General features: G+C 60.5%; 1 protein-coding gene across 2 annotated transcripts in view; it reads left to right on the forward strand.

Moving 5' to 3' along the window:
• The window catches only part of CDK18 (cyclin dependent kinase 18), a 35,684-nt gene extending 15,554 nt beyond the window's left edge, over window positions 1-20,130 (forward strand). For both annotated transcript variants that reach the window (XM_054176268.1, XM_054176267.1), the window contains exons 2-16: window positions 6,121-6,269; window positions 10,704-10,840; window positions 11,775-11,900; window positions 13,710-13,766; window positions 14,305-14,419; window positions 14,536-14,630; window positions 15,104-15,166; window positions 15,746-15,869; window positions 15,944-16,064; window positions 16,372-16,469; window positions 17,459-17,564; window positions 18,120-18,162; window positions 18,493-18,583; window positions 19,584-19,661; window positions 19,970-20,130. In XM_054176268.1, the coding sequence (XP_054032243.1) occupies window positions 6,146-6,269; window positions 10,704-10,840; window positions 11,775-11,900; window positions 13,710-13,766; window positions 14,305-14,419; window positions 14,536-14,630; window positions 15,104-15,166; window positions 15,746-15,869; window positions 15,944-16,064; window positions 16,372-16,469; window positions 17,459-17,564; window positions 18,120-18,162; window positions 18,493-18,583; window positions 19,584-19,661; window positions 19,970-20,004 (1,413 nt within the window). In that variant the 5' untranslated portion in view covers window positions 6,121-6,145 and the 3' untranslated portion in view covers window positions 20,005-20,130. The remainder of the gene's footprint in view (window positions 1-6,120; window positions 6,270-10,703; window positions 10,841-11,774; window positions 11,901-13,709; window positions 13,767-14,304; window positions 14,420-14,535; window positions 14,631-15,103; window positions 15,167-15,745; window positions 15,870-15,943; window positions 16,065-16,371; window positions 16,470-17,458; window positions 17,565-18,119; window positions 18,163-18,492; window positions 18,584-19,583; window positions 19,662-19,969) is intronic.
• Window positions 20,131-20,900: the final 770 nt, after the last annotated feature.

A 20,900-nucleotide genomic window follows, 5' to 3' on the forward strand; every position in this document is an offset into this window, starting at 1 on the left:
CATCCAATCCCCCCTTGAACACCTCCAGGGAGGGTGACTGCACCACCTCCCTGGGCAGCAGGATGGGTCCCTGCTGTGTGCTCTGTGCACCCCACAGCCCAGGCTTCTGGCTGCAAGGCTCCCACAGCCCAGGAGAAAGCAAACAAGCTGCCTGTGTGCCCATTCCTGGGCAGGAATGTCGTGGGGGTGATCTGCAGCTGGGGAAGCTGAGGCACACCGAGGGGGGCAGAGCTGGAGGGGCAGCCCAGCCTGGCCTGCTTGCCACAGGACCATTTTCCCTCCCAAGCCTCCTCCAAAACCACAGAGGTGGGAAGGGCCTGAAATTGTGCCTGGAAAGGTTTAGGTTGGAGATTAGGAAGACTCTCTTTGCTGCCAGAGTGGTCAGGGGGTTGGCACAGGCTGCCCAGGGGGGGTGGTGGTGGAGTCCCCATCCCTGGGGGTGCCCAAGCCATGGCACCTGGGGGCCAGGGTGGGGGTGGGTTGCTGCTTGCAGTGGATGCTCTCAGAGGGCTTTTCCAACCCCAACTGTTCCATGATTCCATCTCCTGGCTGCTGCCAGCACATTCCTGCAGCACTGCATTTGTTGCAGCCTTGGAAGCCAGCAGTGCAAGGGGGGGGGGGGAAGGGCTTCAGTGTGAGGCTGGCCTGACCCCAGGGACCCCCAGTTCCCTGCTCCATCGTGCCCAGGGATGATGTGGTGGCCTTGCTGTTTGCTACAGGGCTCCTGTAGATTAATAGGAATTGACTGAGCAACCTTCCCTGCAGGATCCTGACCTCCTGGCAGGGGATTTGAGCCGTGTGGAGGAGGGAAATGTCAGGAAGCCTGAAGAGCAGAGCTGAGCAGCAGGAGGCAAATGTGGAGGGAGGAGAGCTGGCTTTGCTCTCTCATCTCTCACCTTTTGGGGGCAGGAATTGTGGACACTGCTCTGTCTGGTGAGCAGAGTCTGCTGCCCAGGCTGGGGGCTGAGCACTGTGTGGCCATGGCTCTGCTGGGCAGCCTCTGTCCATCTGAACCAACCTGCCCAGGCACTGTGTGGCCATGGCTCTGCTGGGCAGCCTCTGTCCATCTGAGCCAACCTGCCCAGGCACTGTGTGGCCATGGCTCTGCTGGGCAGCCTCTGTCCATCTGAGCCAACCTGCCCAGGCACTGCCTGTGCTCTGCAGCATCAGTCATGGGGGAGGGAGCAACTGGGAGGTTCTTACCCCAGGGAGGATTTTGTGCCAACAGCTGAGCAGCCAGCAGATGCCCTTCTGGACCTGGAGAAGAGGAGGCTGAGGGGGAGACCTCATTGCTCTCTACAGCTCCATGCAAGGAGGTTGGAGCCGGGTGGGGGTGGAAATGGCCTCAAGTTGCACCAGGGCAGGTTTAGGTTGGACCTTAGGGAACTTCTCTTGCCTGAAGGAGTGCTCAGGTCCCTGAAATATCTTTCCCTTGAGTTCTACCCCAGAGAGCCAGTGGCTGCTGCTGGTTTTGCCTGTGGGAAAGTCTTGAGTGGGGCTGTTGCCAAGGCTCTGAACCCAGAGCCTGAGGAATCCTTGACATCTTGTCTGGATCCTGTGAGGAGCTTTCCTGATGGGATTCAGCTTTGGGCTCTTGGAAGTGTTTGAGCCAAGTATTTACTATCTGCCTCTCCTGCAGTAAGCTCAGATCCCTCACTCTGCTGGCTCTGATCCCTGCTCCTTGGCCACCTTCCAACCTGGGGGATTTCATGTTTGCCTAAATTCCTTCTTGCTGTTTTGGGATCCTTCTGCCTGGCTGCAGCTCTGCAGAGGAGGATCTGGGGCTGCAGGTGGACAGCAAGTTGCCCAGGAGCCAGCAATGTGCCCTGGTAGCCCAGTGGTGCCTTGGGGTACATGAAGAAGAGTGTGGGCAGCAGGATGAAGGAGGTTTTCCTCCTCCTCTGCTCTGCCCTGGTGAGGCCACAGCTGCAGTGTTGTGTCCAGCTCTGGGCTCCCCAGGTCAAGAGGGACAGAGAACTTCTGGGAAGAGTTCAGTGGAGGCTACAGAGATGCTGAGGGGCCTGGAGCAGCTCTGTGATGGCAAAGGCTGAGAGCCCTGGGGCTGAGAGCCTGCAGAAGAGCAGCCCCAGAGGGGAGCTGAGCAGTGCTCAGCAAGAGCTAAAGGCTGGGGGGCAAGAGGCTGGGGCCAGACTCTGCTCAGTGCTGCCCAGGGACAGCACAAGGGGCACTGGGCACAAAGTGGAGCCCAGGAGGTTCTCCCAGGAGAAACCTCTCTGGTGTGAGGCTGCTGGAGCCCTGGAGCAGGCTGCCCAGAGAGAGGTTGTGGAGTCTCCTTCTCTGCAGAGCTTCCAACCCCCCCTGGCCATTGTGCCCCTGGGCAAGCTGCTGGGGGTGCCCTGCTGGAGCAGGGGGGGGTTGGCCTGGCTGATCTCCACAGCTTCCTCCCAGCCCTCCCCATGCAGGATCCTAGCAGGCAGGGTCATGTCCCTGCACGTTGCTGCTCACCCAGCTTCTTCCAGCCCTGGGATGTCTGCAGTTCAGGGGCTGCTGCTGCAGTTTCCTGCCCCCCGAGGTCCTTCAAGCCGTGAAGCAGATGATGTCATTGCCGTGCTTAGCAAGTGCTGCTTGCTCTCCGGAGGTCCATGAATGCCTTCCCTTCCCTGAGCAGGCTGCTGTGGTGCTGAAGGAGAGGCTGCTGCTGGGAACGCTGCCTTCGAGAGCCCTGCCGTGCCGCTGGGCAGGGCTGGAGGAGGGGAGGGCTTTCGGAATCCTAAAGGTTGGAGAAGCCCTCTGAGCTCATCCAGTCCAGGCAGCAGCCCAGCACCACCATGGCCCCAAGCGCCCTGGCCACAGGATTTTGAGCCCCTCCAGGGATGGGGACTCCCCCACCTCCCTGGGACTCCCCCACCTCCCTGGGCAGCCTGTGCCAGTGCCTGACCACTCTTGCAGGGAGGAAATACTTCCTAATGTCCAACCTGACCCTCCCCTGATGCAACTTGAGGCCATCTTGGTGGTGGAGTCACCATCACTGGAGCTGTTCAGGAGGAGACTTGATGGGGTGCTTGGTGCCATGGGTTAGTTGATTAGGTGGTGTTGGGGGAGAGGTTGGACACCATGATCATGAAGGTCTCTTCCAACCTGGTTTATTCTGTTCTGTTCTGTTCTATTCTATTCTATTCTATTCTATTCTATCCCTTCTTGAAGGTGTCCAGAGAAGGGCAACAAAGCTGGGGAGGGCTCTGGAGCACAGCCCTGTGAGGAGAGGCTGAGGGAGCTGAGGTTGCTTAGCCTGGAGAAGAGGAGGCTCAGGGGAGACCTTCTTGCTCTCTGCAACTCCCTGAAGGGAGGTTGGAGCCAGGTGGGGGTTGGTCTCTTCTCCCAGGCAAGCAGCAGCAGAACAAGAGGACACAGTCTCAAGCTGTGCCAGGGGAGGTTTAGGCTGGAGGTGAGGAGAAAGTTCTTCCCAGAGAGTTGTTAGCCCTTGGGATGTGCTGCCCAGGGAGGTGGTGGAGTCCCCATCCCTGGAGGTTTTCCAGAGGGGATTGGATGTGGTACTTGATGCCATGGTTTAGTCAGGAGGTCTGGTGCCAGGTTGGACTCGATGATCCTTGAGGTCTCTTCCAGCCTTGGTGATTCTGTGATTCTTACCTGGGAGAAGAGACCAACCCCTGTCTGGCTTTGATGTGGAGAACACATTGACAGTCTGAAGCTTGAAGGGGATGTGTCTGGCATCCTCCCTCCTCCTCCTCCTCCTCCTCCTCCTTCCTCACTTTGCAACTCAAAGCAGCCTGCAGCCTCCCTTCCCAGCCCCAGCCCTGTCTCCAGGCTCACCTCCAGCGCTGGGGAACCTTCACCTTCAGGTTTTTCGGCGGCACTGGAGGCGGGGGCTGAGCAGGGCTGGCCGAGGTGTGTTGAGTCCCCAGGCTGCAGGTGAATCCCAAGGGATTTTCAGGGGATGGCACCCGCGGCAGGGCGCCCTGCCTCGGCCCGGAGCGTGGCAGACACCCAACCTGGGTGTTTGTATTGCTGAGGGATAATCCTTTAAGCTCTCGGATGCGGGGATGTCGAGCCAAGGGTTCCTGTTGCCCTGGCGACGCGGTGCTTTAGCTCCCGGATGCTGTGTCTGATCCCTGCCGCCCGGAACGCGATCGCCGTTGGTTTGTTTGTGCTGAGAAACCCCGAGGGGGCTGGGAAGGGGTGGGGGCAGCCAGGGGCAGCCAGGGAAGGGGTGGGGGCAGCCAGGGAAGGGGTGGGGGCAGCCAGGGAAGGGGTGGGGGCAGCCAGGGAAGGGGTGGGGGCAGCCAGGGAAGGAGGGCTGGCTGCTCGGCTGGGGCAGGGACACCCCGGGCTGGCTGCCTGACCTGCTGCAGGAGGAGCGGCAGGATGTTGAGTGGTGGTGCAGAGAAGAACTTTCTGTGCAGCTTTTGGTGCCTGTTTGGTACCAAGGATTGGTTCCCCCCCGCCCCCAAGATCCCTCCTTGGGTTGGTGGCTGAGAGTCCAGTGCTGTTCATGGCAAATGCCCTCCCAAAACAGGCTGGAGGGTCGAGGCCATAAGAGCTGGTGAAGGAGCAACCTTACACCCATCAGGGGGGCAAGGGAAGAGGGACAGACCCAAACCTGCTCCTGGGACTGGAAGGGGCAGAGCTGTTGGGTTGGGACACTGAGGTCTCCAGGCCCTAGGAGTGTTGGCTGTTTGCTCAGTGTGCTCAGCAGGAGGAATAACCTTCAAGTGCAGAGGGGCTGGTGCTGAAGACCAAAGCAGGCACGGCAGCTTTAGCAGGCTGGTCCCAACCGTGCTGCTAAGCTGTGGACAGAGCTGGCAGGAGCCAATGCAGGGGAGCAGAGCAGTTTGTGTCTGCAGAACACCCAGAGCAAGCTCCCTGAGCCTGCTGGGGTGGCTGCTCAGCCTCAGCTCGCTGCCCCATGTGCCCCCTCGAGGGTTTGCTTCCTTTAAGGGGTTTAGTGCTTTAATCAGCTCCCTGGCTAAGGCGATTCTGATGCCTGCTCAGGGTGAGTCATTGAGGAGCTTGTGAGCAAGCTGTGAGCTCCAAGCACCTCCAGTGGCTCTGCCCTGGGCCCTCTGGGTCACTGCTGGCTTCACTCATCATTGTGCTGCTGGCTCAGGAAGCCTTTCTTGCAAGGGCAAACAGCAGAGAGCCAAGCTGCCAGGGCAGGGCTGGGAGGGTGGCAGTGAATCTCTGCTGTCCCTCTTCACTCCTGCTGCATGCCTGCCTTCCCTTTCTGCCCTGCTTTTCCCCATTCCAGGCATTCTTCTTGTTCCCAAGGATGCTGTAGGGCACTGCCTGTGTTGGCACTCATGGTTCACTGGGCACAGCCCTGCCCTGGGCTCAGCTCTGAGAGCCAGCTGAGGAAAAGCTCCCTGCACCTCTTGACCACAGTCAGCCCTTAAAGACAAGAGGGACCTGACTGCCTTGGGGGCCACAAGCCCCTTCTCTGGCTCTGACACAGCAGCAGTGCCTGGGAGGAGAGAATCATGGAATCATGGAGTTGTTTAGGTTGGAATGGAATAGAGTTGGAATGGAATGGAATGGAATAGAATTGGAATGGAATTGGAATGGAATGGAATAGAATTGGAATGGAATGGAATGGAATTAACCAGGTTGGAAAAGACCTTTGACAAAAGCCTTCATCAGGTCCAACCATCAACCCAACCCCACCATGGCCACTAATCCCTGTCCCCAGGTGCCTGCCTCCCTGTGTTTTGTGCCCCTCCAGGGATGGGGAACTCCAGCACCTCCCTGGGCAGCCTGTGCCAGCCCCTGGCCACTCTTGCAGGGAAGAAATTGTTCCTAATCTCCAGCCTAAACCTCCCCAGGTGCAACTCGAGGCTGTTTCCTCTCAGCCTACTGCTTGTTACTAGGGAGAAGAGACCAAACCCCAGCTCACTCCAACCTCCTTTCAGGGAGCTGCAGGGCAGCAGGAGGTCTCAGCCTCCTCTTCTCCAGCCTCACCGATCCCAGGTGCCTCTGGAGCAGCTCCAGGGAGGCTGAGGGACTCCGAGGGACTCCTGCAGGCTCCCAGCAGGATGGGGGTGCTGCCACCCCCAGGCAGCAGGCACTGGCAGGCTGGGGGCAGGGGAGGTTGTGCTGTGCATCCTCCAATCCTCTCAGCCTGCTGCTCTCTCCCCTTCCTGGCAGGGCTGCGCCATCCCTCGCCGCTACCATGAACAAGATGAAAAACTTCAAGAGGAGGTTTTCCCTCTCAGTTCCTCGGACAGAGACCATCGAGGAGTCCCTGACAGAGTTCACAGAGCAGTTCAACCAGCTCAACAACCGCAGGAATGAAGGTGAGGAGCCCCCTGGGCCCCTGACCTGCTGCGCTGGGGCCGGCCCGGGAGCGTCTGGGGTCAGCGCCGCCGACAAACATCTCCGCTCCTGCCCTCCTCCCTGGCCCTTCCTCCTGGGTGTGTTGATGTGTGGAAAGTTCCTGTCCCTCTGTCTGTGGTGCTCTCCCCCTCTAGCCAGCAGGGTTAATGACAGCTCCTCCTTAAATCTGAGGAGAGATTTATACCTGCACACAGAAAGCCCAAGGGGTGGGGGCAAGGTATCTGCACAGAGCCACGAGGAAGGGCACAGTCTGTGGTTTGGGGACCTCTGGGACCTTCCCCTGCCTGCCCTGAAGTGACAGTGGTGATTGAACCATCTCCAGGGCTCCAGGCTGGCAAGTCCCCCAAGCCAAAAGAGCTGCAGGCCCTGCTCAGGGCTTGCTGAACCCTCCTTCGCTGCTGGGCTCACAGCCTTCAGCTGGGGGAAGCAGCCCTCAGGGAGGTTTAGGGTTAACATCACTGTGAGCAGAACTGGGCACATCCCTTCTGCACACAGAGCAGCCTCACTGCAGGCTGGGGCAGGCTCTGCTGGCTCCAGCTGTGGGCATTTCGAGGGAGAGGCAATGCTGGAGGCATGAACTGGGAGCAGCTGAAGCCAAGGCAGCCATGCATGGACAAGCAGACAAGAGCTGCTGACAGGCAGGGCTTTGGAAGCCTGATAAAGTCAGGCTGGATTCATCCAGGGGTGAATTCACTGCTGCACTGTGAGGCTGAGCTGCTCCTGGCCATCACATCCTGTGTCTGCTGCTGCCTCCTGACAAAGCAAACCCTGGCACAGGCTGCCCAGGGAGGTGGTGGAGTCCCCATCCCTGGAGGGGTCCAAGAAACCTGTGGCCCTGGCACTGGGGGCCATGGTTTAGTGGCCATGGTGGGGTTGGGTTGATGGTTGGACCTGATGATCTTGGAGGTGTTTTCCAACCTTCATGATCCAATGATTCTAAGCCAGCTTGCTTGCCAGAGGCCAAGCCAGGCATGTGCCAGTGCCCTCAGCTCCACTTGGGTCACATTCAAGCTCTTTTTTGCCCTCACCCTGCAGCCACAATTAGTAGAAACTTTTGCTGAGGCCATGATGTAATTGCCTGGCACTGGCATCTGCCCCAGCAGGCAGAGACCTTCTCCCTGCCAGCCAACCTGCTTGAGAGAAGAGCTGCAGTAACCTCATTTGGAGCTGCCCTGCCTCACTCCTGCAGCTCCTGATGCTCTTCCTATCCCCTGGACACCCAAGCTTCCCCCAACAGCACTCCCTTCACAGCCCCCCACCTCTCTCCTCCCCCCCCTGCACATAACTCCCCTCACACCCTAGCAAACAGCAAGGGCTATAATTAGACTTGAGCTCTTAATTAGATGTGCAGAAGCTGTGGGGATAAACTGGTGCAAGGCTAAGGAAGTCCTGGGCACTGGCAGCTGCTGCTGCTGTTGCCTTCCCTGGGGGGACCTCTGCCCTGGGCTGTTTGGAGGCTTGTTACCTCCACTGAGCAAACCCAGGCTGTGTTGGAGAGGTGATGTCCTCATCCTTCTGCCTTGCTGAAGCTTCAGTCATGATCCTTCCTTTGCCCTTGAATGGCAAACCAGTGCCTGGCAGCATCTGCCTGCCCCCCTCCTGCAGCTTTTGGTCTCACTCCTGGGGTAGCCAGGAAAGAATTAAGAGCAAAGTCAGAGTGGACTGAACCTGGGCCAGGACTTGAGGACATTCCCAACCCTGTGGCTAGAGGAGTTCCTAGGCCATGACTGTGATCAGGAGACCAACCTGCCTGGAGACAGGAATGCAGCAGGATGCTGGGCTCCACCAGCACCCCCCTGGGGTACAGCTCCTCATGTGCTGCTGCAGGCTGCCCCAGTGCCAGCCCTCACCAGTCAGTAAGTCTCTCCCTGCCTGAAGTGGCACATCCAGCCACAGCTCCCTCTCCCCCTTCCCTTCCCTACTCCACAATTCCCAGCTTGCACCCAAGCCCTCTCCCACACAGCACAGCCAAATGTGGTCCCTGCTGCTCCACCATCCCCAGCCCTCCTCCTGCTGCCCAACATCTCTCCATTAAGTTTCCCTTGGGGGCTGTGAACAACCCCAAGGAGTCACCTCCACAGTGCCCTTCATCTCCATCTGCTGCAGGCTGTGGCTGCTGATGGAGAGCCCTGACAGCCACAACCTCCCTGAAGCATCTCTTTGGCCACTTACTAAAACCCTTCATGGCTGAGGGAGCTCTTTGCCCACAGCCCTGTGCCAGGAGGGCTTGGAGGAGGGTTCCTGGAGGCAGCAGCTCCAAGGGGCAGAGCTGGAAGCAGGCATGAGCCCCAGCAGCCTGGGATGAAGGAGGCTTTGGGGGCATGGTGAGAGGAGGCTTTGGGGGCACGGTGAGAGCAGGCTTCACACTTTGCAAAGTAATTAAAAGTTCCAAGTTGGGCAAGCAGTGAAGGGTTCTGGCCCCTTTCCTGAGGAGATCAAAGCTTGTTTTGGCAGAGGCAGCATTTAAATCCCTTTATTAAGAGAGGCAGAAGGCTCCTCAAAGCAGCTGCCATGTCTGCAGGCTCCCTGGGATGCCTTTGATATCCCACGTGGCCTCCCTGCTGCAGTGCCAGGGCTCACCCTCAGCCACATGAAATGTGGGGCAGAATCCAGCAGGTCCTCGAGGTTTGCACACCCAGCAGCTTCCCATCTGCTCCCAGCAGCAGCCAGCAAGGCCCTGCAGAGCTGGAGGCAACCTCAGCCCTGGGAGAGCACAGCTCTGCAGGGCTGGGCACCTCTGGGTGCTGTGGGCACTTGGCAGTGACCTCGAATCATTAAGGCTGGTGGAGGACCTTTAAGATCAAGACCAACCATCAACCCATGATGGGGTGGATTGGGCACCTCTGGGTGCTGTGGGTACCTGGTAGTGACCTGGAATCATTAAGGCTGGTGGAGGACCTTTAAGATCAAGACCAACCATCAAGCCCTGAGGTGGATTGGGCACCTCTGGGTGCTGTGGGCACCTAGCAGTGACTTAGAATCATTAAGGCTAGTAAGGACCTTTAGATCTGGACCAACCATCAACCCCTGAGGTGGATTGGGCACCTCTGGGTGCTGTGGGCACCTAGCAGTGACCTCGAATCAAAGGATCATTAAGGTGGGTAAAGACCTCAGAGGTCATCAAGTCCATCAACCCAACATGGGATGGATTGGGCACCTCTGGGTGCTGTGGGCACCTGGCAGTGACCTAGAGCCATTAAGGCTGGTAAGGACCTTTAGATCTGGACCAACCATCAACCCCTGAGGTGGATTGGGCACCTCTGGGTGCTGTGGGCACCTGGCAGTGCTGCTGGCTTGCACCTACCAGGGCAGGCTGCATCTCCTCCCAAGACTTTGGGCTTGCTTAGCTCTGGGAACCGTGGGAAGTGAATTCACTGGAGCCAGCTCAGGTGGATTTTAAATGGCCTTTGGGGTTTGTTTTATTTTTGGGGGTAATTTGCTTGGGGTTTGAGCAAGTTAAGCAGATCTGATCCAGTTCCCTTGGCCTGTGGCAGCTTCATGCCTGTGGTTATTTCAGGGAGAGTTTCCTAAGTGTTCCTGCACAGACAGATGGCCAGAAAGGGACAGGGACCAGAGTCCCACAGTGGTCCTGGGAGACTCTGTGCCTTGGTCCTGTGTCTGCCCCAAAACTCCTGGCACTGCTTCAGATGCTCCCAAGCCCAGTGGCACGGGCTGGAGCCATCCCTTAGGTGTGGGCTGTCTGTGCAGGACACCCTGCATCCCTTACCTTGCAGGTCCCCTGGTTCCCCAGTGACCATGGCACAAGGCCACATCTTTTCCCAGGTCACTTGCCTGCCACCTCTCATCCATCAGCTGAGCAAACCCGAGCCAGGTCCCAGCCCTGCTCAGCACCCCGTGAACGCCAGCCCTCCCTCTCCAGTCTCCAGCAATGAGATCATTGCTGGCTGCCTCTGCAGGCTGGGAGCTGGGCACTGAGCTGTGGGGCTGTGTCTCTGCAGCTCAGGGACAGGGCTTGGCAAAGGGGCAGGGCCCAGCCTGGGAGACCAAAGTGGGCTCTGCTTGAAGGTGGGAAGGTGCTGCAGAGGGCTCTGGCCAGGCTGGGCTGGTGAGCTGAGGGCAGCAAGGCCAAGGGCTGGGTCCTGGCACTTGGGTCACAATAGCCCCCAAAAGGCTGCAGGCTTGGGGCAGAGAGGCTGGAAACTGCCCAGCAGAGAAGGGGCTGATGCTGGAGCAGGAGGCTGGAGCACAAAGCTGGAGCACAAAGCTGATGTTCCTTCTGCTCCTGGATGCAGAGAAGTCTACCCCATGGCCCCAGAGCATCTCTGGACCTCCCCTCCCCTGCTCTCGCTCTCTTTTCTCCAGAGCAAGCTCCTACGGCCATGGCACTTCTGCCACCACACCAGCACCTCACTCTCCTTTCTCTTTGTCCACAGACCTGGCCCAAGGCCACCTGCAGCTGGGCAGGGAGCTGGAAGCAGACAGCAGCCCCATCTCCCCCTCGGAGGTGGAGGCGCAGTCCCCGCCGGGCGTGCGCTACCGCGGCAGCAGCCAGCGCCGCTTCTCCACCGAGGCAAGTCCTGGGCTGGGCACAGGGCACCTGGCACGGCCTGCCAGGCACCTGCTGTGCCTGCAGAGCTGCTCTTTGATGCATGGGGACCTGCCAGTCTCAGGCATGGCCGTGCTCTCTGCAATGAACCACATTTAAGGGACGTGGAGGCCTCGGAGCATCCTTTGGGTAGCTGAAGGGGGCTGCAAGAAGGCTGCAGAGGGACTGTCCCCAAAGGGCTGCAGGGGCAGGACCAGGGGCAGTGCTTTGAAATGAGAGCAGAGCAGGTTTACATTGGATGTGAGGAACGAGTTCTGCACCAGCAGGGTGCTGGAACACTGCAACAGGTTGCCCAGGGAGGTGGTTGAGGTCTCATCCCTGGAGTTATTCGAGGTGAGGCTGGACAGGGCTCTGAGTAGCCTGATCCAGAGGAGGATGTCCCTGCTGAGTGCAGCAGGGGAGGACAGGATGAGCTTTGGAGCTCCCTTCCAACCCATTCTGTGATTTATGACCAAGGTTTAGGACCAGGCTTGGTAGAGGTAGGTAATAGTTGGCCTCAATGACCAAATGAGCAGAGCAGCCCTGGAGGGGAGCTGACCAAAGTTCAGCAAGAGCTAAAGGCATGAGGCTGGGGCCAGACTCTGCTCAGTGGTGCCCAGGGACAGGACAAGGCACACTGGGCACAAACTGGAACCCAGGAGAAGAAACTTCTTTGGTGTGAGGCTGCTGGAGCCCTGGAGCAGGCTGCCCAGAGAGAGGTTGTGGAGTCTCCTTCTCTGCAGAGCTTCCAACCTCCCCTGGCTGTCGTGCTCCTGGGCAAGCTGCTGTGGGTGCCTGCTGGAGCAGGGGGGTTGGACTGGCTGATCTCCAGAGGTCCCTTCCAACCTCTACTGTTCCCTGACTCTGTGATTCTTCCATCAGATGCATTCACCACCTGCTCTTCTGGCCCTCCCCACAGGATGTCAGCAAGCGCCTGTCCCTGCCCATGGACATCCGCCTGCCCCCCGAGTTCCTGCAGAAGCTGCAGATGGAGAGCCCAGAGTTCCCCAAGCCCCTCAGCAGGATGTCCAGAAGGGCTTCCCTCGTAAGTCTGCCCCTGCAGAGCCAGCAGTGCCAGCCCCAGCAGCTCACTCCCTGCACACAAGTCCCAGCCAGCTGCTCGTGCTGGCTGCCACCCACCTGTGCCAGGGGAGAGCCTGGGCTGCAGATGAGGAAAAATTCCTTCTCTGCAGGAGTGGTCAGGGATTGGCACAGGCTGCCCAGGGGGGTGGTGGAGTCCCCATGCCTGGAGGCCTTCAGGAAATGTGTGGCCATGGCACTTGGGGCCAGGGTTTGGTGGCCGTGGTGGGGTTGGGTTGCTGCTTGGTCTGGATGCTCTCAGAGGGCTTTTCCAACTGAAACAATTCTGTGATCCCTCCCACATGCACCTCTGGGCACATCCCCAGGCCTGCTCATCCCTTCCCTCACCTCTCCACCCACCTGACTTCCCTCTTGGCCTGGCTCCTTCCAAACTGGAGGAGGTGGAAAGCCTGCAGTGATTTAGCAAGTGCTGGAGCCTCCTCTAGTTGCAATGCTGAGCCATCATGGGGTGGCCTTGGCAGTAGCTTTGGCATTTCAGTTTCTTCACTGCACAGCAGCAGCCTGTGCAGGAGCAGAAACCCAGCTGCCCTCTTTACAGACCTGCAAACAAGTGTCCTGCTGCCCACAAGTGCTCAGGGCTGTGGAGGTACCAGAGGGAGGGCTCAGCAGGTGCCCTCAGATCTGTTCATGGGGAGAGAGGAGGAAAGGAGAGCTTGCATTTGCTTGCCCCTGCTGTCTGATCAATGAAACAGACACAGCCACAGCAATGTGCCATTCATATTCATGGTCCCCTCCATCAGTCAAGACCTGCTGCTGCAAAACCCAGCTGGCAGCAGCCACCTCCTTCTGCTCAGGACACCTCTGATCCCAGGCTACACAGTGGGGTCGGAGAAGCCAAAGTGGACTAAACCAACCCCAAACCTCTGTGGGGTTTGCTGGTCCAAATCCACCCTGCCTGAGTCAGACAGCAGCTCCCTTGTTGTGGGGCAGCTCAGGGGAGCTGTGGTGGTCTGCTGAGAGCCTCTGGCAAGGGAAGGACCTCCCCAGGGGGCAGCCCTGGTGAGCTGGGCAGGCTGCAAGAGCCTCCCAGGTCTGGAGCTGCTGATTTTTCCATGCAGTGCTCCAGGGGGGCTGCCTTCGGTGGGGGCTCCCGGGGAGTCCTTTCCCTGCCTAGCTCCTGGGGTTGGCTGCAGACTGACATCTGCCCAGCCAGCTCCATCTGCTGATGGCAGCAGGCATGGCAGCAGCCCTGGGCACAGCAGAAGGGCCCCTGGTGCTGGGCTGCACCCATGCAGACCTGCTGCGTGGGACACCACCAGCGCTTTGTGAAGCTTGAGCGGCAAGGGGAGGCCCTGGCACTCAGATCTGCCAGGACCAAGCCAGGAGGTGTCTCTGACCCCACAGAAAATGGCAGTTGCAGGGCTCTGCTAAGGGCTGACACCCAAATCTGTGGCCTCACAGGGGTTGTCCTTCTTCCACTGGCAGCAGGGGAGCAGCTCTCAGCAGTACTTTGCAGAGTCCCTGCTCCAAGCAGGGACATGTCCCTGGCAGGCTTGGTTTGGGCAGCACACAGAGAAATGAGGTTGTGGGCTTGGAAAGCTCTCCAGCAAGGGCTGGGCAGCAGCAGCAGGGTGTCCTGGAGCTTCTCCAGCCCAAAAGAGGGTTAATGGCTGATGGAGGGTGCTGGGCTTTGGGTGCTTGGATCAGCTGCTCCTAAAGCTGTCCCTGTCCACTGTCCTCAGCCTTCCTCCCCCAGCTGAAGCCATCCCTGGAGGAGATCCCTCCCAGTGATGTTTTCCTTTCTCTCTTGCAGTCAGATATTGGGTTTGGGAAGCTGGAAACCTATGTTAAACTGGACAAACTGGGAGAGGTGAGTGGACTGAGCACCCCCTGGAAGGGAGGGGTTAAGTTAGCAAAGCAACTTGGAGTGCAGAGGACAGGCTGTGGCCAAACTTCTTCAACACCTGGCAGTTCTGAGACCAAAGGGACCTCAGACTTGGTCCTGTACCTTTCCTCCAGCTGGGGTGGAGGCCTTCCAGTACCTGAAGGGGGTCTACAAGAAAGCTAGGGAGGGGCTTTGCAGAAGGTGATGGGATGTGAGGGGTAGGGTGAGGCTTTGAGCTGGAAGAGGGCAGGTTTAGAGTGGAGATTAGGAAGAAACTCCTGAAGTGAGGGTGGGGAGACACTGGAACAGGTTGCCCAGGGAGGTTGTGGAAGCCCCTTCTCAAGACCAGGTTGGATGGGACCTTGAGCAAGCTGGGCTGGTGGGAGGTGTCCCTGCCCATGGCAGGGGGTGGTGTTGGAACTGAATGATCTTGAAGGTCCCTTCCAACCCAATCTGTGACTCTGAGGGTTGTGCCACCCTGCTGAGTGCTCTGCATGGTTTGTGTTCCCTCTCTCCCCACCAGGGCACCTATGCCACTGTCTTCAAGGGGCGCAGCAAGCTGACCGAGAACCTGGTGGCCCTGAAGGAGATCCGCCTGGAGCACGAGGAAGGGGCCCCTTGCACGGCCATCCGGGAGGGTGAGGGCAGCACAGCCTTTCCCCCTCCAGCAGGAGCAATGCCAGGGCATGGGTGGTGCAGGGCAGGAGTGTGCCCAGCCCCTGCTGCCCCAACCTGCCCCCTCCTCTCCTTGCAGTGTCACTGCTGAAGAACCTGAAGCACGCCAACATCGTGACCCTGCACGACATCATCCACACCGAGCGCTCCCTCACCCTGGTCTTTGAGTACCTGGTGGGTCTGGGGGAGGGGGGCTCAGGCGTCCTTGGGTTTTGCTTTGGGTTGGACTCGTCTCAATGTGCAGCAAGGGGCAAAGGGAAATGGCCTCAAGGTCTGCCAGGGGAGGTTCAGGTTGGAGGCCAGGAAAAATTCCTCCCCCCCTGAAAGGCTGCTGGGGCGCTGGGCCAGGCTGCCCAGGGAGGTGCTGCCAGGCTGGGCTTGAGGATCTTTGAGGTGATTCTGGGGTGGAGTCCCCAGCCCTGGAGGGGTTCAAAAGGCTCTTGGCTGTGGTGCTGAGGGACATGGAGGGGTGGTGGTGGCGGCTTGGCAGCAGTGGAGGGGCTGTGAGCTCTGGGTGGGTGAGTGGTTGGATTTGATGACCTCCCAGGTCCCTGCCGGCCTCAGCAGCTCTGTGAGCTGTGGGAGGACAGCTGCCCCTCTGCAGGGGGCCGGGGGAAGGGGCAGCTGATGAGTGCTGCTCCTTGCAGGAGAACGACCTCAAGCAGTACCTTGACAACTGTGGGAACCTGATGAGTGTGCACAACGTGAAGGTGAGCTGATGCTGAGGGCCCTCTGTGCCCCCCCAGCCTCTCCCTGGGGAGCTCACCCTGGGTGCAGGCTGGGGTGCTGCAGGGCTGGGTGAGGCTGGGTGCCCCTTTCCCTCTTCAGCTTTCTCACTCTTCTTTGGCCTTTTCCAGCCTGCTCTGATGCTCCATCAGCACTTCCCCAGTCACTGCCCCCCCTCAGTAAAATTCCTGGGCACACAGACTCTGTTCAGCCCCTTTTGCCCAGGGAGGTGGTGGAAGCCTCATCCCTGGAGGTGTTTGAAGCCAGGCTGGATGTGGCTGTGAGCAACAGTGTGAGGTGTCCCTGGCCACGGCAGGGGGGTTGGAGCTGGCTGAGCCTTGAGGTCCCTTCCAGCCCTGGCAATTCTCTGACCCCATGCTTCTTCCCTGCATTGCTTTGGGGGTGGGGAGGGTCTGAACATCTCTCTGCAGTGTCTCTCACCCCAGGCCAGCTTTCAGGGGGTCTCTCCTGGCCACCACTTTTGAAGAGCCTTTCAGACAGGCTCCCTTTCTGGTGTGCCCACGTGCCAGTGCTAAATGCCAGCCCCTTCCCCTCCCTGGCAGATCTTCATGTTCCAGCTGCTGCGGGGTCTGGCTTACTGCCACGGCAGGAAGATCCTGCACCGAGACCTCAAGCCCCAGAACCTGCTGATCAACGAGAGGGGAGAGCTCAAGCTGGCTGACTTTGGTAGGTGAACCCCCACCCTGGGGCAGCCTGGCAGGGAGGTGCAGCTCCCTGGATGCCCATCCCTTCCTCCTCAGGGCTAGCCAGAGCCAAGTCAGTCCCTACAAAGACCTATTCCAACGAGGTGGTCACGCTCTGGTACCGGCCCCCCGATGTCCTCCTGGGATCTACTGAGTACTCCACCCCCATCGACATGTGGTGAGCCACAGCTCCCAGCTGAGCTCCTGGGGTCCCTCGGGGGGGTGGGGGTTGGGCTTTCCCATCTGCCAGTGCCGCTCTGCAGGTGCCCACAGCGTGGGGCACACCGGCAGGCGGGGAGCCGGCCCGGGATGCTCTCCCTGTCCTCCTGGGGCTCCTGCAGCGCGCTGCCCTCCTCGGGGTCCAAGAGTGCAGAAGCTCCTGGAGCTCCTTTCCTTCTCCAGGATCCTCAGCCCTGGCCAAGGGGTGGTGGGGAGGCCGCAGGGCTTCTCCCTCACTAACCCCAGAGCTTCTGCCGCTGCTCCAGGGGCGTTGGCTGCATCCACTACGAGATGGTCACCGGCAGGCCCATGTTCCCTGGCTCCACCGTCAAGGAGGAGCTGCATCTGATCTTCCGGCTGCTGGGTGCGTCCCGTGCGGGGTGGGTCCGGTGCGGGGTGGGTCCCGTGGGAGGTGAGTCCCCTGGGGGGTGGGTCCCCTGGGGGGTGGGTCCCGTGGGGGGTGGGTCCCCTGGGGGGTGGGTCCGGTGCGGGGTGGGTCCCGTGGGAGGCGAGTCCCGTGGGGGGTGGGTCCGGTGCGGGGTGGGTCCCGTGGGAGGCGAGTCCCGTGGGGGGTGGGTCCGGTGCGGGGTGGGTCCCGTGGGAGGCGAGTCCCGTGGGGGGTGGGTCCGGTGCGGGGTGGGTCCCGTGGGAGGTGAGTCCCCTGGGGGGTGGGTCCGGTGCGGGGTGGGTCCCGTGGGAGGTGAGTCCCCTGGGGGGTGGGTCCGGTGCGGGGTGGGTCCGGTGCGGGGTGGGTCCCGTGGGGGGTGGGTCCAGTGCTGGGTGGATGCCGCAGGGGGTGGATCCGGTGCGGGGTGGATGCCGTGGGGGTTGGGTCCGGTGCTGGGTGGATGCCGTGGTGGGTGGGTCCCGTGCTGCGTGGGTCCCATGATGGGCGGGTCCCGGTGGTGGGTGGGTCCCGAGCTGGGTAGGTCCCATGATGGGCGGGTCCCGGTGGTGGGTGGGTCCCGAGCTGGGTAGGTCCCATGATGGGCGGGTCCCGCGGGGGGTGGGTCCCGAGCTGGGTGGGTCCCGCGCGGGGTGAGCCTCCTGCTGCTCCCCCAAATCCCCACGCGAGGGCAGTGCCTGACTGCAGCAGAAGGGACAGAGCCCAGCCCGGCTCAGGAGCCTGCAGGGAGCTGCTGGCAAGGCCTCGCAGCGGGGTGGGCAGCGTGGGCAGCAGCCCCCCTGCAGCCCCCCTGCAGCCCCCCTGCAGGCCGGCAGGGCTGTGAGTTGCTCCTCACCCCCAGCCTCCTGGGGACGTTTGGTGCCCTTGCTCCTGGCACTCCCTGGCACAAGGTTCTCCTCTCTGCACCGCGTGAACCTGAACAGGTTTCCTCCTCTCCTCCTTCCCAGGAACCCCAACAGAAGACACCTGGCCTGGAATCACATCCAACGAGGAGTTCAAGGCTTACAACTTCACCCAGTACCGAGCCCAGCCCTTACTAAACCATGCCCCAAGGTAGCTCCCTGAGCAGGGCCACGTGCTGGGCTTGTGCTGCTCAGGAGTGGGAGCAGAAAGGGATGGCCAGGTTAATCTGCTCCTGGTGGTGCTGGCAGCTTCTGAATGCAGCTCTGCACTGGAGGCTCCCAGCTGCCTCTTCTCCCCTGCTCTGGTGGTTGCAGTGTCTCCAGGCTGCAATAATGCTGCAGCTTTGTGTTTCCTCCTGATGAAGAGGAGACTGAGGGGCAGCTCATGAAATGCTGATCAATAGCTAAAGGGTGAGTGTCAGGAGGATGGAGCCAGGCTCCAGTGACAGGGCAAGGGGCAGTGGCCACGAGCTGGGAGCCAGAAGGTTCCATGGAAACATAAGATCTTCACTTTGAGGCTGCTGGAGCCCTGGAGCAGGCTGCCCAGGGAGGTTGTGGAGTCTCCTTCCCTGCAGAGCTTCCAAACCCACCTGAGCTTGTTCCTGGGTGGTTTATTCTAGGTGATCCTGCTCTAGCAGGGGGGTTGGACTGGATGAACTTCAGAGGTCCCTTCCAACCCCTCCCATTCTGTGGTTCTTTCTCTCAGGCTGGACTCGGAAGGCATTGACCTGCTGACCAACCTCCTTCTGGTGAGTGGTGGAGCAGTCCCAGTGGGGGCTGGGGGAGACAAGGAGGGGAGCTGTGACTGCAGAACAAACCAGGGCCCTGCACCTGTGGCCTTGTAGCTACTGTCCCAAACCACTTCCCAGTGTGGGTGGTGAACCTCCCCTCCCCCCGTGGGGGGGAGGACACAGAGCTGCTGAGCCATGAGGTACGACACGGCCGCGGCCACGCAGCCCGTGCCAGCGGCACTGGGGAGCGCCTGCCCGGCCCCCCTGGCCTGGACACAGTGTGCCCAAGGAGTGCCAGCTGGCCCCTGCAGGCCACAGCTAACTGCCTTGCTCTGGGGCTTTGTGCAGTACGAAGCCAAAGGCAGGATCTCGGCGGAGGCAGCCCTGCGGCATCCCTACTTCAAGAGCCTGGGGGAGAGGATCCAGCTCCTGCCTGACAGTGAGTGCTGAGCTCCGCCGGCAGGGGGCGCCCGGAGCAGAGCTGCTGTGCACCCCGGGGAGGAGGGTGGTGGTGGTGGAGGTGATGATGGAGGTGGAGATGGAGGTGCTGGTGATGGAGATGGAGGTGGAGATGGAGATGGAGGTGGTGGTGCTGGTGATGGAGGTGGAGGTGGAGATGGAGGTGGAGGTGGAGATGGAGGTGGTGGTGCTGGTGATGGAGGTGGAGATGGAGATGGTGGTGATGGAGGTGGAGATGGTGGTGATGGAGGTGGAGGTGGAGATGGAGGTGGTGGTGCTGGTGATGGAGGTGGAGGTGGAGATGGAGGTGGAGGTGGAGATGGAGGTGGTGGTGCTGGTGATGGAGGTGGAGATGGAGATGGTGGTGATGGAGGTGGAGGTGGAGATGGTGGTGATGGAGGTGGAGGTGGAGATGGTGGTGATGGAGGTGGAGATGGAGATGGTGGTGATGGAGGTGATGGTGGAGGTGGAGATGGAGATGGTGGTGATGGTGGTGGTGGAAAAAAATAGAATGGAGCAAAACCAGAAGTGGGGAGATTGAGATTGGCTGTGAGGAAGAAGTTCTTCCCCATGAGGGTGGTGAGAGCCTGGCACAGGCTGCCCACAGGGAGGTGGTGGAAGCCTCATCCCTGGGGGTGTTTCAGGCCAGGCTGGCTGTGGCTGTGAGCAGCCTGCTGTGGTGTGAGGTGTCCCTGGCCATGGCAGGGGGTTGGAACTGGCTGAGCCTTGAGCTCCCTTCCAAGCCTGACAGCTCTGTGATTCTATGGTGGTGATGGTGGTGGTGGTGGCTTGCAGCCTCTCTGCTCATGTAGAGGTGTTCCTGGGGTGGGAGCCTGGTGGTTGCAAGAGCCAGAAAGAGTTTGGGAAGGACAAGGAGTGAGGGGAAAGCTGTGCTGGGCTGCAGCGCTGCTCTTGGGGGCTGGCTCCAGGTTTGCTTAGCCAGCTCAGCTGAGCCCTCCCTTTCTCCCCCCTCTGCCTAGATGCCTCCATCTTCTCCCTGAAGGAGATCCAGCTTCAGAAGGACCCTGGCCACCGAGGCTCAGCCTTCCAGCAGTCAGGTAGGACGGGGGAGACCCCCACTGAGCTCCCCCAGCTGGTGCCACAGGTGGTGCCGACACCAAGCTTACTGCCAGGGCCTTCTGCCTAGGGAAAACCCAAACCTGCTCCATGCTGCCTGCTTTAGTACCCTTGGGGCATCCTTGCTGGTCACCTAGGGTGGCACCAAGGTGCCCTTTGAGTGCCCTGAGGCACAGCTGCCCCTGCAGACACCATGGGCTCAGTGTCCTCGCGCCGAGCACCCCAGGGCTCGGCCTCCCTGCAGGGTGCTGCTCTGACCCAGCTCTTCCTCTCTTTCTTCCTCCCTCAGCCCGAGGGAAGAACAGGAGGCAGAGCATATTTTAGACTCGGATCTCCTGCTCCCTTTGTCACCATGGAGATTAAAGCCCCGAGGAAGGAGACAGCAGCTCGCTCCCACCTGACCCGCCGCAGAGCCACCGCCGCCAGCAGGACCACGCTGCAGGGCTGCAGGCTGGCCCCTGCCCGGCCCCCCCCGGCCCCCAGCAGCTGCTCTTGGTGGGCCTGGGGCCTTTTTCCCACCCCCCAGCTTCCCCCATCCTGGTTTCATGTTGCCCTCATCAGACCTGAGCTGCCACGCTGGGTGCAGGTGCTCTGGCCAGGAGCTGCCTTGGGCATTGGACTGCCCCAGCTGGCAGGGTGAGCTGGGCATGGGGAGGGCTGTGGCACCCCCAGAGCTGGGCAGGGTGAGGGCTGTGGCACCCCCAGAGCTGGGCATGTGGAGGGCTGTGAGCAGAGGGTGGCACCCCCAGAGCTGGGCGTGGGGAGGGCTGTGAGCAGAGAGTGGTACCCCCAGAGCTGGGCATGGGGAGGGCTGTGGTACCCCCAGAGCTGGGCATGGGGAGGGCTGTGGCACCCCCAGAGCTGGGCAGGGGGAGGGCAGTGAGCAGAGGGTGGCACCCCCAGAGCTGGGCATGGGGAGGGCTGTGGCACCCCCAGAGCTGGGCATGGGGAGGGCTGTGGCACCCCCAGAGCTGGGCATGGGGAGGGCTGTGAGCAGAGGGTGGCACCCCCAGAGCTGGGCTGTGGAGGGCATCATGAGGCCCAGGTAGGCATTTCTGAAGGTGTAGCTTTGCTCAGACCTGCTCTGCACCCTCTGCTTCCTGGGGGGACACTTTGCAGCCATGCTATGAGTCAGGGGCATCACCCAGCCTGGCACTGGAGGGCCTGCACAAAGCCAGGGCAGCCTCCCCTCCTTTGCCCTTTCCTTTGCCTGTGTAACT

Source organism: Dryobates pubescens, chromosome 35 (genome assembly GCF_014839835.1).
Source record: "Dryobates pubescens isolate bDryPub1 chromosome 35, bDryPub1.pri, whole genome shotgun sequence".
NCBI lineage: Eukaryota > Metazoa > Chordata > Aves > Piciformes > Picidae > Dryobates > Dryobates pubescens.